General features: G+C 35.3%; 1 protein-coding gene across 1 annotated transcript in view; it reads right to left on the reverse strand.

Annotated features, from left to right (window-relative positions):
- Dnah7 (dynein axonemal heavy chain 7) overlaps positions 1 to 15,459 on the reverse strand; it is a 347,577-nt gene that overhangs the window by 218,630 nt on the left and 113,488 nt on the right. The window contains 2 exon segments of the mRNA XM_047547136.1: positions 604 to 797; positions 12,982 to 13,168. Coding sequence (XP_047403092.1) covers positions 604 to 797; positions 12,982 to 13,168 — 381 coding nt within the window.

Here is a 15,459-nt window from a genome sequence, read left to right on the forward strand (position 1 = left end):
AACAAAGGTCTAGGGAAGGTGGCCAGGGAGTGTTGGAGACGTGACATTTTAAGTAGTATAGTTTTGCCTGAGTTTGAATAAGTTTCCACAACCACCTCTAGGAGGTAAGGAAGAAGTTCATGCACATTTGAATAAGGAGCATCCTAGGCAAAGGGAATATGTATGCTGAGTGAAGACGCTGCCCTTTTATGCTGGAATTGCAGGGAACTGGTGGATTATAGCAGAGTGAACCAGAAGACTAGCAGGAGACGAATTGGGAGGACAGCAGGGTTTATCTGTGTGGATTACTGCAAGTCATTGCAAGAGTACTAACTTTTACTTTAATTGTGATACAGAAGAGGGAAGTGTCCTGGAAAAATCTGTAAGAAATTATGTGATCAAATATGAAATCCATTCTAAGGTTCAGCACATTGGGGAAAAATAGCATTCAATGATATTACTAGTTTTTAATAGTTATTCAGTTGTTTGCTGATAATATCTTGAATACTCTTGAAGAAAAATTATTATGTAAGCGTGATTGTATATAATTTATTTTCTTATTCTAGAAATTAAATTTAAACATATAAACTTAGCCATGTACTATAATACATGTAAATTACTTACCTAGTGGGATCTTTAGTCTCAGATAGTATCTCAAGAAGTTCATCATTTGACAAGAAAAAGAATCTGGGGAAGAAGAGACGTTTCTTTTCCAAATATTCATTAAGTCCTTTAAGAATGAGTTCCAAAAGTTCATTAGATTTTTTCAGTCTTTCCAGCATTCTCTCAATAGTTACAACTGACAGAACATGTTTATCCTAAAAATAAGAGAAAACACTCAACTTGAAAATATTAGATACTAACTTTATTTATTTTCATATTATATTTGAGATGACACATTTTCATTCAAATGAAGATTATATAAATTTTAATGTGAATATTTTTTAAAAGCAGTCTTGCATATTCTAGGTCTAACAAGCCTCTTTAGTCATATAAAAAGTCAGGTTGATTTGAACCTCAGACATAATGTTCATACTTTCTTATTCTGAGTTGGAAACTACAAGAAAGAGAGGAAGATACACAGAGAGACACAGAGAAAACAGACAATACACTATCTGAACTTACCAGAAGGGTGGAAGGTAAAAATTAGTATGAGATATGCCCTTTTGTATTTTATTCTTTGAGAAAATGTACCCTAAATAATAAGCCATTATTAAAATGAAAGTTTTGAATATTATTGCTGTCAGTAATAACAAAATAACCACAATCCCTTTAAAAAAAAAACTATGGGCAATAAATTAGGTGTTGTGAGTAGTGGGGAAGAAGTTTTCTAAAATTTTAATAAACAACCACCCTTGGAACAACATTATAACTGTTCTTGCTCAAGGACTTAAGTTCAAGGTGGGCTCTTCCCAAGCTCCCACGAGAATAAGACTGGCCCACCTTGAAGGTGGGGAACTCTGAACGTTCTATCACATGAAAGTGTCACTCTGAGCTGTCTCCTTCAAAGTGATTCAAACAGAATCAAATATTTTAAAAAGAGTTTTCTTTTATGCTTCAGGATTTAAAGTAAGAACCAAAAACAAATCTTAAGAACTCCTGTTTTGTTTTGTTTTTTTAAAAGAATTTATGATTTCTCAAAATATCCATTCACTAACCACTGGGTTTATGAAAATCTTTAGAAATACATATTAAAATACAATCTAGATATAGTTGAAATGAAACTCTTTTTTCCTTAGCACATGATTGATGTCATCTAGATCTATTTTTGGTTTTATAATTCCTAACTCAGTGTTCATGGAAAAGTTCTTTACTAAGGAAGTTTCAAACACAAGAGATTTCAGTTACCAGACCAAATAAAAATTTCATGAGAATACACTAAACATGTATTCTCATCATTGGGTATTTAAGAAAATTTATATGAAATTGAAGTAAGAATATCATTTAAAAAGAAGCACTGAATTTCAAGATTAATTAAATTTATTTTGGGTGTTCAGTCACAACTGAAAGATCAACCAAAAATGCCAACTGTAAATTCTTTCATTTAAGAATTTATTCTATTAGAAGAGTCTCTAAAATACATTTTTGTTAATGTACTTTGTAACTAAAAAAGTATACTTTTCTGCTTTGTTCTGAATTTTAGCAATGTAACTTAGGAAAAATTTAATCAAAGAACAAAACAATTACCATTATCACTCATTTTCATAATAAGGGAATGTATGAAACATACTGATTTGATCAACTTATGTTTAAAGCATTTTACTTCCTAATGATTTTGTGTTTCAGATAAATATCAGGTACACACACTCACACACATACACACACACACACACACACACACACACACACACACCAGGACAAAGACTCAGGCTATAATTTAAAATGTACAATTCATCCAGTACATAATAGAGTAGTAGTCCTGTATGCCTAAATCTAAAAATCGAAATGGTGTTCTTCGAGCGCCACCTTCTGGAAAAGTATGCTTTTCTTTGTTGAAAAAAAAAAAAAGCAGAATTGCTGATCAAAGGGGAAAACTCCTTTCAGAGATAAATAATATTTGTTTTTTCTTGTCCAAATAATTTCTTGCAATGTTGCTGCTTTGAATCTAATATTTGAAAGCTTAAGACTTAGTTTTTAATAACGAGTCACATTCCTTTTGCAAAATAATACAATTACCAAACAACAAACAAGCAAGCCAAAAAAACTGTGGAAAAATTAAGCATTCAAGTAAAATTTTTTTTTACTCTAGGTTGAATATTCCTTATCTTAAATGCTTGGAACCATAAGTTTTTCAAATTTCAGAGGTGTTTTTTTTTTGTAATATTTGCATAAATTTTACCAGTTGAGCATCCTTAAACTGGAAATTCAAAATCCAAAGTAAAAGTTTTGCATTTTGGAGCATTTCAGGTTTTCCATTAGGGCTCAGTCTGTATGAAATTCCTGAGGTCAAGTCAATCAGATTAGCTCAATGATTAAAACAAAAATGCCACTTCTAAATAAACACAGGCAGTAATGTGTATACTTTTACATAAGAACTTAAAAAATACAAAGAAGTAGTCATCTCATTACTGAAAGATAAACAGTTTCACCCTCTCCCAGGGAGAACAGGAATATACCAAGGACTGCTTCAAATAAAGGAAAGGCTCTGAGGTAGGGTAGACCTTGTTTCTATCCCACATTTTGCTCCTTGGTACCTGTGTGACTTCAGATCATTAGCTTTATCTCTTTCCTTAGCTGTAAAAGGGAGAGAAGAGTTCTCCCTTAAAGGTGGTATAAGAACCAAATTAGCAACATATTTGAAGTGACTAATATTGTGCACATATACCTAAAACTTCACTCCCTTCTTCTTCCATACCTGGATAAGAGGAGAGAGAGAGAGAGAGAGAGAGAGAGAGAGAGAGAGAGAGAGAGAGAGAGAGAGAGAGAGAGAGAGAGAGAGAGAGAGAGAAACTCCCGGGAAAAAGGGAGAATGAGACACTTAAATTGCTTCATTCACTTCAATGGAGTTAAAATTAACATTTTATAATCTGCCTTCCTTCAAGAAAGATATTTATCATAGTAAAATAAAATGGACTGAATTCCTTTTAAGTATCACTATAAAATCCTGGTACAGAATAAGTAGTCTGTGAATATATGTTGAATGCCTGAGTGAATGCAGGCAGGTGAAGCTCAAGGAAATTCCAGCCCCCCACGTTGTACCAGGTTGGTACTGATCAGCTATGTTCTTGGTATACAACAATAAAGCCTGAAAACAGGAAGTTGCTAGAAACTTGAAACTTGGTATGACTTCCTTGACACTTTATGTCTCCTGGAGGGGAAGAAAGGAATTATCATCTGTCATATATTCTGGTTAAAGAAACAATTTTTTTTTACAACTTTTTATGTGTCTTCTTTCACTTCATAAGCATCATCAATTTCATCAGCTCAAGTAAAGATCTATGGGTTGATTTGACATTTCCAAACCAAAGGACTATGCCAACACAGACCTGAAATCTTAATTTGGGTATAGAGAAAGTTTTTGCTAATTACAGCTGCCAGGGAGCTCCCACAGAAAACGCAGTTGTATATACTTCATGGAATTAAGCTCAAGTTTGCTCAGTAAACTTCTGGAATCATAACCTTCCTCATCAGAAATCCCTGGACAACAGACAACTCGTAGAACCTTATTAAACCCTTTGCACTAAGAAAGAAAATGTGGGTCAAGTAGGACTTTAAGATCCCTTACAACTCTGATTCTGTGACTTAATCAGGAGAAGAAATTCATCCATTTAAGACTCAGAATATTTCTAGGATTAATCCAGATCTTAGGACCCACTTACCTAAAAATGAATTTTCATAGAAGGGTTTTCAGAATAAATTCAGAATTGATTCAAGAACCAACCCCATTTATTCATTTACTCATTCAACAAATACTTGCTGAGAACCTGGTTGTGTTGTCACAATTTTCAATGCTTAGGTGATAACAATGAACAAAACAAAGACCCCCATCCTCCACAGGGAAGATAGACAATAAATAACAAACATAGTGATTCATAAATTATATACAAGTATACCTCATTTTATTATATTTCACTTAATTATGCTGTACAGATACTGTTTATTACAAATTGAAGGTCTGTGGAAAGCTTGTGTAGAGCAAGCCTATTTTTCTCCCCAACATCTTGTGCTCATTTCTTGTCTCCATGTCACATTTTGGTAATTCTCACAATATTTCAAACCTTTTAATTATTATTATATCTGTTATGGTAATCTGAGATCAATGGTTTTTGATATTTACTATTATAATTGTCTTGAGGTAACACAACCTCACCCATGTAAAATGGCAAACTTAATAAGCACAGTGTGTCGAACTGGGGCTGTGGTTCAGTGGCAGAGCGCTTGCCTAGCATGAGTGAGATACTGGGTTTGATCCTTAGCACCACATAAAAAAATAAATAAATAAATAAAATCAAGGCATGCTATCCACCCACAACTACAATTTTTTTTTTTTAAATAAGCAGTGTGTGTGTTCTGGTTGCTCCACCAATTGACCATTCCCCCATCTCTCTCCTTCTCCTCAGGTCTCCCTATTTCCTGAGACACCAGTATTAGAATTAAGACACTTAATAACCCTACAGTGGTCTCTAACTGTTCAAGTGAGAGTGACATGTCTTTCACTTTAAATTAAAATCTACAAGTCATTAGCTTAGAGAAGGCCCACTGAGAGTCAAGATAGGGTAAAAGTCAAGATAGGCTTCTGGTGCCAAACCATTGGCCAAGAAGTGAATGGAAACGAATAGTTCCTGAAGGAATTTTACATAATATAAGAAAGTGAAGCAGCTCTATAAGTGATGTGGAGAAAGTTTAAATAGTCTGGATAGAAGATCAAACCAGCTGCAATATTCCCTTAAGCTGAAGCCAAATCCAGAGCAAGCCCCTCACTATCCTCAATTCTATGAAGACTGAAAGAGCTAAGGCAGTTGCAGAAGAACAGTCTGAAGCTAGCAGAGGTTGGGACATGAGGTTTAAGGAGAGAAGCGTCTTCATAACGTAAAAGTGCAAGGTGAAGCAGCAAGTGCTGATATAGAAGCTGCAGCAAGTTACACAGAAGATCTGGCTAAAATAACTGATGAAGGTGGCTACGCTAAACACAAGATTCTCAATTTAGATAAAATGGTATTTTTGAAAGAAGATGCCATCTAGGACTTTCATAGCTAGAGAGGAAAAGTCAATTCATGGCTTCAAAGCTTCAAAGAACTAACTGATTCTGTTAGAGACTAATGAAAAGGTGACTTTGAGATAAAGTCAACATTTATCATTCCAAAAATCCTTGGGTCATTGATATTTATATTAAATCTCTGTCTGTGCTCTATAAATGAAATAACAACACCTGAATAATAGCACATATGTTTATAACATGAATTACTCAATAGTTTAAGCACACTGTTGAGAACTACTGCTCAGAAAAAAGATTCTTTTCAAATATTACTGTTCTTTGACAATGCACTTGGTCACCCAAGAGCTCTTATGGATATATACAATAAGATTAATATTGTTTTCCTTCCTGCTAACACAGCATGCATTTCTGCATCCCCAGGATCAAGGAGTAATTTTGGTTTTCAAGTCTTATTATTTAAGAAACACATTTTGTAAATCTACACCTGCTGTAGAGAGGGATTCTACTGATGGATGTGGACAAAATAAACTGAAAATTATTGGAAAGGATTCACCATTCTGGATGCCAATAAGAACATTTGTGACTTATGGAGAAAGATAAAAATATTAACATTAACAGGAGCTTAGAAGAAATTGACGCCAATACTCATGGAAGACTTTGAGGGGCTCAAGAGGTCAGTGAAGGAAATAAGCACAGATATGATGGGGAAAGTAACTTGAATTAGAAGTGGAGCCTGAATGTGTGGATGAATTGCAGCAGCAATCTAATGATAAAACTAACAGATGAGGAATTGCTTCTCATGGGTGAACAAAGAAAGTGGCATTTGGGGATAGAATTAGCTCCTGGTTAAGATGCCATTAACAGCATTAAAACAACAACAATGGATTTAGACTATATAACTTAGCTGATAAAGCAGTAGTAAGGTTCAAGGTGCCTGACTCCAATTTCACTATGGATAAAACACTGTCAAATAGCATTTTATGCTATTGAGACATATTTCATGAAAGGAAGGGTCAATTGATATGGCAAACTTCATTCTTATTTTGAGAAATTGCCACAGCCACCCCAAACTTTAGCAACTACCTAATCATCTAGCAGCTATCAATATAGACACGAATCCCTCCACCAGCAAAAAGATTATAACTCACTGAAGTTTCAGAAGATCATTAGCACTTTTTAGCAACAAGTGTTTTTTACTTCAGTTATATACATTTCTTTTATTAAACATAATGCTACCACTCAATGGATTATAGTAGAGTGTAAATGTAACTTTCATATGCACTAGGAAACCAAAAACTTTGTATGACTTGCTTTTACTTTTTTGCAGTCATCTGAATGGAGCCTACAATATCCAAGTTAGAAGATGGCAGATACTTCAAAAAGGAAAGGGGGTAAGGAGTGCCAAAAAAGGCAACGATGGGTCAGTTTTAAATAGGGTGTTCAATGTGAGCCTCGGAAGGTACAACTCAAGAAAGACTTCAAAGAAACAAGGTATTGTTCTGTAGATATTTAGAGACAGACCATCCCAGGAAGAGGGAGGGGCTGGCAGGTACTAAGGCTCTAGGGAAGAAAGTGCTTGTTATGTGTGATTAAAAAAAGAAGAAGGAATTCCTGTGTGGCTAGAATAGAGTAGGAAGTGGAAAGTTAAAAGGACAGAGAGATTAAAGATGGAATGCACAGATCAAGAATTTCCCATTTAATGTAAGCCTAAATATGGCCCCAACAAAGAAGCATTTCTCTCCTAGATATTAAAATGACTTAATCTAATAAGATACTGGATCAATTCTGGAATTCAACCAGCAAAGCCAGAAATTAATAAATAACATTGTTGTGTTTTATTAGGTGGATTGGTGAGAACTGTCACTTCCATTTTCATTCCTTAATTCCCAGACCTGTGCACTCTGCTATGGGATAAACCACTTATTTGGAGCTACTAAGGAACATATCCTCTAGAAATGCACCCCAAATTCATAAATTGTTCTCTACCCTCAGGCACAGCAATGAGACTTCAATGTGAGTCATTTAACTTTTCAGAAGGTCAATGCTCATAGTAGGACCTGTAAATCACACTTCAGTGTCTGTCAATTGCCTCATTTCCATTGTAATGTGAGTTCTAAACAGAAGCAATGTTGTGTGGAAAGTACAACAAGGAATAAGTCATTCAGTTGGTAAGAGAATGACAGTATTGGCAGAAGCTTGCAGGTGGAAAAAGAAAAATCTATCTGGTGCAGACAAATTACTGCTTCCTTCCATATTGAAAGAGAGCCAATGTATTCAATTCCAAGTGGCTACCTGATTCCTCCAGGTGTGGTTGGTATCAGAAGCATTGTTAATTTCTGCTATTGGCAGCTTGAGCATACAGCAGTTAGGGAAGGGGCATCTGTGATTGTAAACCTTTCCATAATTCCCATTCCAGCTGTCATAACTTCTTTGTTTTTACCTAGAGTGACCATACATCCCAGTTTGATACAAGAAGTTCTAGTTTATGCTTGCTGTTCTGAATTAATTATTAATTACTTTAGGTCTCAAATTTTTTCTAGTTTGTGTAATATGTTACATGATTGCCCTATTTCATAACTCACTGTGCACACACTGGTATAAGCTATTGATATTCACAAAATAAGTCAAATAGTCAACCAGGTAACCAATTGCCCCCTTTTGCAATGGTACCTTAATAAGCATTTGCATGTAGTCTATTCTGTGATCCCTTATATACTTCTTTCCTATTACTAATTTTCAAGTCCTTGAGTTATACAATCAAGTTCGCTAATGAACATGATGACTGTAGATCCATACTTTTATCATCTCTCTTTCCAAGCAAAGTTAAAAAAGCAAACATTTATATTCTCTTTAAATTTATAACCCACTAAAAGAATTTCATTTTTACTGTTCTTTAAGGTTATCCCCGGTGGGGATACAATTTCCACTTTTGGAAGGTGTAAGTATATTTTTCATAGACATTTGTAAACCAGTCTCTAATTTATTTAAATTATATCAAGGTCATCTATCATTTGAGATAGGCCATCAGAGAGGCCAGATTTGGTGAGCAAAACAAGTAGAGTACCACTCACACCTCCTTTACTAGGTCATTGAAATGAGGATTTAGTGCCCTCACATCAACACATTTGATCACATCTAACTTAGGTTCTTTCCTCCTTAGGTAAGTATCATTACAATACACTGCCACCCACGTTTCTGCGGAGCTCTATCAAAGCTTCTGGCAAGAAAGGATCAGCGGTTTGAGGTTCAGGATAACCGGTGTCAATCAAATCCACTCAATTGTCCCAAGTTATCATTCTTACCATCTCAATCTTTCCCTATAAGTAAACTACCTTTCAAATAACAGATCTGGAAAGGCTATGATCTAAGTACATTTTAATTTGACAACTGATTAGTCTCTGTAATTATATTTTTGACTATGTCAAAGTTATAAGTATGAGAAATAAAAGGTTCTTTGAGGGCAACAACATAAGCTCCTTAGTCCTCTGACCACATCTGGACTAGAGAATTTAAAATCCTGAATTATGTTATTTCATTACTTCAGTGCTTTTGAAAAAAATTCAGCCCAATTCAAACCCCTTATATTTCAAATTCCTACCATATGGACCATTTTTTGTACTACATGCCACACACTATCAGACCCCTATTTTGCAGTATGGGGCAAAGAGACCCACGTATCAGACATGTTGTGGCAAAATCCATCATTGGAGGTTCACTTTGAAGATGCCATCAATTCTCAAAGAGGATGACCAAATCTAGAGGACAGCTCAAGATGAAGTCCTCAGTAGTGAGAGCTGTGTTGGGATCTTCACCCAACCCACAGTGAGCCACTCATGCACTTTACCTCCTCAAAAATAGTAAAAAACAAACAAATAAACAAACAAACAAAATCCTAAACCAAATGGCCCACATTCTCTGACCTACCTGAAAAAACAGATACTCTGGAATTGCCTCAGTGCCAAGGGAAGACATGCATCCCAAGTCTATTCTAGTCAGTATCACCTACAGCTGGTTAAAGCAGACTTGGGCCACAAGTGCACCTTAGAAGTAGGCAGTCCATTGCAGTGTGGGGTTTGGTCCAATACCAGTGCTGTTCTGGTCTTGACAGGCTGTGGGCTGAGTGTGACACAGCTTGGCACCACTGGTGGCCAGAGTTATGACAAAGAAGTTTGGGCTGGCTCATCCATGATGATTCTGCCCAGAGTTAGGAAAATTACCAAAGTATCTGACAACCATAGGCCAATGACTGTGGACAAGATTTTTGGACCTATCCTGGTACCAGGGAAAGTTTGTGGATATGTACTACCCTTTCTAAGTACTACCCTGGTTCATTCTGAACAATGCACCAATTATGGATTTGGAACAAATATGGGCTTATATCACTGTCTACTCCTGAAACAATAACAACATACCAGTAACAGACTACTGGCACGCATGGACCTTAGTGTCAACCTGTGCTGATAATGGAAGTCACTACAGACTCAGAAAAAAAAAAAAAAAAGCTACCTGTTTAGAATTTCTAGAAAGATAGACAAAAAGTCAGTTAGGAAGACTTTGTTTCCAACCTTACTTAGAAAGATTTGAGTAAATACCTAATTCTTCAATGCCCAAATGATGTCACACATCAAGCATCGAGAGTTTTTAGGAAACATGACCTCATTTAACAGTCAAAATAAGATGCCAGAAACTAACCAAATAGTATTCACTGTGGGAGAACTCTCAGATGGAGAATTTTAAAGATTTGTTTTAAGGAAATTCTATAAGATTTAAGAAAATAGGGAGATGATTCAATATTTCAACAGAGAAACTTAACAGAGATGGAAGCAATTTTTAAAAAATCAAAAGAAATGCATGAGCTAAAAGTCTAAGTAAAATTAAAAATGCAATAGAAGGCATAAAAAGCAGGATAGAACAAATGAATTAGTGAGCTTGAAGACAGCCTATTTCAAAATACACAGAGGGAAAAAAAGAATGACGAGAAAAGTTTATGAGAACATTGGGACAATATGAAAATAGCAAATATTTGGGTTATTGGGGTTAAAGAGATACTCAAGAATGCCAAGTAGGTAGAAAGTTTATGTAGAAAAATATTAATAGAAAAATTCCAAAACCTAGAGAATACAAATATCTAAGTACAAGGTCAAAGGTCACCAGTCAGACTGAACCAAGTATACCCCAAGACACATTAAAATCAAGCTCTCGAAGATGAAAATTAATGTTTCCAAGGCAGCAACAGAAAAGAAATAACACATAAATGTGTCCCAATTCACCTGAAAACAGATTTCTCAGCAGAAACTTCACAGTATTAAAGAAAAAAAAAATTGCCAACAAGAATATTATACCCATCAAAGCCATCCTTTAGAAATCGATAAGATAAAGACACTTCCAGACAAAAACTGAGAAAATTTATCTTCACCAGACCTGTTCCACAAGAAATGTTAAAGAGAGTTCTTCAAACTGAAAGAGACATTAAGGTGTAAGTAGAAAACATGAGATGGTATAAAACTCACCAGTAAGAGTAACTAAAGAGACAAATTCAGTTCAAATTCAGTTGCATAATTGTTTGTAGGAATGTAAATTAGTACAGCCATTATGGAAAATACTATGAAGGTTCATCATAAGATTAAAAATAGAATGACCATAGGTCCAGCAATCCCACTACTGGGTATATATGCAAAGAAAATGAAATCAGAGTGTTAAAGAGACATCAGTGCTCTTAATGTCCATTGCAGCCCTATAAAATAGCCAGGAAATAGAAAAAAACCTAAGTGTCCATCAACTGATGAATGTGTAAAGAGAGTATAGCATATATACACTGGGGAATACCATTCAGCCTTAAAAAGAATGAAATCCCGTCATTTGTAACAACATATATGGAAATGGAGATCATTATGTTAAATGAAATAGGCAGGCACATGATCTCACTTACATGTTCAATCTAAAAAAAATTGATTTCATATAAGTTGAGAATAGAAGGGTGGTTCCCAGAGGCTGAGGAGAGTAGTGGGGAAGGGAGGCATGGAGAAAGGTTGATCAATGTGTATTTAGTTACAGTTAGGAGCAATAAGTTCTGAAGTACTATTATATATTAGGTTGATTACAGATAATAAAAATGTACTGTGTATTTAAAAATCTAGAAGAAAAGATTTTTTAAAGTTTATAATCATAAAGGAATAACAGACATTTGAGGAGATAGTTTAACTTGATTTAAATATTATACAATGTATATATGCATAGAAATAGTACATGGTACCAGATGGAAATGTACAGAGGTACTGGTTTTATGCCTTTATGTACCAGTTAAAATAAATTTAATTAACTTTAAAGAGAAAAAAAAGAAAGACTACTACATATAACACAAAAAAAGCCATACCAGCTGTGACTGTAATTAATTGTACAAAAGTTTGGTTTATACAGATTTGGTTCAAGTAATGTTACATATAATGAGGTAAATCTATTAAATAAACAAATGCATGTCTTATTTTTCTAAATATTTTTCTGTCAAATCATACAGTTGATATCAATAAAATATCAGTATTTAGGATTATAGACATAATTTTCAAAGTTTAATAAATATGTGCACATTTCTATTTCAGGTTAAGAAATTTTATGATGATACTTCTGTCTTACAGTGTTATATTCAATCAAAATATCAATGCAGAGGCCTACATTTATTTAAATATATAACTATTATTTTTCTATTTTTACTTTAACTTCAATAACACACATACCATGCTTCATATACAGAAAGAATGTCTTCTTTATATGAAAAAATTCAGACTGTTTTTTCAGTGTGACTGTTGTTAAATTCCTGCCTAACTTAAATTGTAAGTTCCCCTCCATAGTATTATTTTTATTTTTTTTCATTGAACTTTGTTTGCATTTACTGAACTCCTTAGATCTATTTATCTTTGAAGTTCATCTCTTTTTTTCCAGGTCCCTATCAGAGTCACTTGCTAATGGAGTAGGTGGCATGCTGAAATGCTTCTGCTGCAATGTGTTTCAGTGGGTTGCAGCCCATAACCAGGAGCCCATGGAATAGAGAGAAGCAGCCTACAGAATGCACCATCTTTCTAACAGAGCATCTACTAGAACCAAAGACAGACTAAAAGTCATTAAATAATGGAACTTCAGTTTGGACCTCAAGGAATAATCAGGACAAAATATCTATTTTTGCTTTTTGTAGTTCTTGCTCCTGGAATTCTAAAATAATAGTTGAAAAGAAAATTTATATGAGAAAAAGACAATGGTTTATTGGAAACAATACTGGTTTATATGGACATTCAAACATAAAAATCATGTCACTTCAACTAAATAATTCCATTTTCAAGGGTATTTTTACCCACCTGTATGACACTTTTCATTATATCTCTCCATGTTTTATCCACAGTTGTAAATCGTCTGCCTTCCTCAGGCATTTGAGACATAATGTCCGGAGAACTGAAAATGGGCTCCAGATAAAGCCAAGTGGCTTGGACCTTGAGCCACTCATCCAGAATCTCCTGAAGCAGCAGGAGCTTGCCCTCCCATTCTCTGAGGAGAAAATACAGTGGCTCTCATCAAGAGCAAAGCAAGCAATATTTCAGGTGACAAAACTCAAAGCCACAAGTAGACTGTAATCTTGTATTCAATGTTCTTACTCCAATTTCCATTCCTCTAGTTTTGTTCAAAGTCACTACATTTGTCCAACAAGATGTTTTTAAAATAATAACATCAACATTTATGCTTATACAGATATATTTGTTAATATATACCAATCTACAAATGGGCTGGTTTTTTTATGTCATAGCAAACTTCAGTGATACAATTCCATACCTAGAAGTTACAAATTCTGAAGTGAGAATACTCAATGATGAAGTATTTGAATGTCTGAGGAAACATAGTTATATCCAAGACTCATTTATTTACTTTAACATCCTTTTCTTCTCACTGATTAATCTACTGATTAGGTCAAAGCTCTCATAACCCAATCATTTCACCTCTGAAAATTCTTATACTGTTTCACATATGAGCTTTGGGAGGAGGTCTCATATCTAAACCTTAATATTTTTTCCATGACCCCCAAAACCTCATGCCCACCTCAAAATGCAAAATAAATTTAGTTCATTTTCAAGAGTCCCCATAGTATTAACAGTTAGAGCAATGCCCAAAAGTCCAAGTCCAATATCTCATCTGACACTCAAGGCAAACTCATGGATGTTTTGCCCTGTACAGATCAAAGCAAGTTATCTTTATCTAATATATAATGGTACAGAGTAAACATTTACATTCAAAAAGGAAGAAACAGGGACATAGAAAGAAGGCATGAGACCAAAGCAAGAATGAAATCCAGTTGGGCAATCGAGTCCTATAGCTCCATGCCCAGCTCTGGGGCACATGACATCATGATATTTTCTCCAAAGGACTTGTGCAGCTCCACCCTGTCATTGTTGGTTGAAACCCACATGGTCTTCTTTTCACTTTATTTCTGCAACTTTCCTGGACAGAAGTCCTACTTTATTGGCATCTCTTAATCTCAGGGATCTCCAATACAGCTTTGACTTCCTTCTCACATCTTCATGCAACACCCTTTCAAGGATGGCCCACAGGTATTCTGACTCTGCTACACTTTGCTTGGCCTCCCAGGCCTTCCTTGGAAATCTTGGTGGAAGCTTCTGTGACCTCCTAACTCCAGTATCCTTCATTATCATAAGGTTGTCACAGAGGTCTGCCATCATCTCTAGCAGTGGCCAATCCTCCTGGAGCCATGGCTGCAGTAGCCTCTGAGTTATTGGGTGGCTAAGCATGGTGAAAACACTTCCTAGGCCTCCCTGTGCAAGTAGGTTGTCCCATGGCCTCTTCTCATAGGAATTTTTACTTTTATATCCTTGAGTCTAAGTTGGGTTTAATCTTACCAATTCCTGAGATGACCTCGAACCATTTCTCCTATTGTTTCTGGGTAAAGTACTTTGCATTTCTTTAGTGGCTATAATTTTTAACAACCACACCTACCTTAGCCCTGTTTTACTCCTAGTTTTCAGACCAAACTGCAAGTTTTCAAATCTTTCCTCTTTGCTTTCTGTTTCTGGTTATCATAGTAAACTTGGCTAATAGCTTCCTACAATATCCATGCCACCACCTGAATGCTATACTGCCTTGAATTTTCCTCTACCAGATTAATTAATTAGCAAATCATCTTTAAATTCAGCTTCACAAAAAGTCTCATAAGCAAAATGTAGACAACTACTTTGCCATAATACAGTCCTCCTTCTCTGAAACTTCAAGAGCACAGTCTTTACTGCCCACAGTCCTATAACATTCTGGTTTTATGTCTATCACAATAATCATTCATTAAGCTCCACTTACAACATTCTAAAGTTTTTCCAGCTTGCATATCAAACTTAAATTACTCCCACCACAAGCTCAGCTCCAAAGGCTTCTGATCCACATGATCAGGTTAGTCACTACAACAATCCCACTCTCAGTACCAATTTCTGTTTTAGCCAGTTTTTTCATTGCTATGACCAAAAGACCTGACAAGAACAATTCAGAGGAGAGAAAATTTATTTGGCTCATCATGGTTTCAGAGATGGCCAACTCCACAGATGTGGGGATGAGGTAAGACAGTATATCATGGCAGAGGAAGGCAGCTCAAGGAATGGCAACAAAGAAGCAGAGAGTTCTACTCACCAGGGACAAAATATAAACGCCAAAGGTACACCTCCATTATATCTAAATCATAACATCCCATTAAATAACAATTTTATAAACACATTTCTAAGTTCTATTTGTATTTTCTCTATCCTTACAACAAGTCAATGAGGTGGGATCCATCATAGTATATA

The sequence above is a fragment of the Sciurus carolinensis genome, chromosome 3 (assembly GCF_902686445.1).
Source record: "Sciurus carolinensis chromosome 3, mSciCar1.2, whole genome shotgun sequence".
Classification (NCBI taxonomy): Eukaryota; Metazoa; Chordata; class Mammalia; order Rodentia; family Sciuridae; genus Sciurus; species Sciurus carolinensis.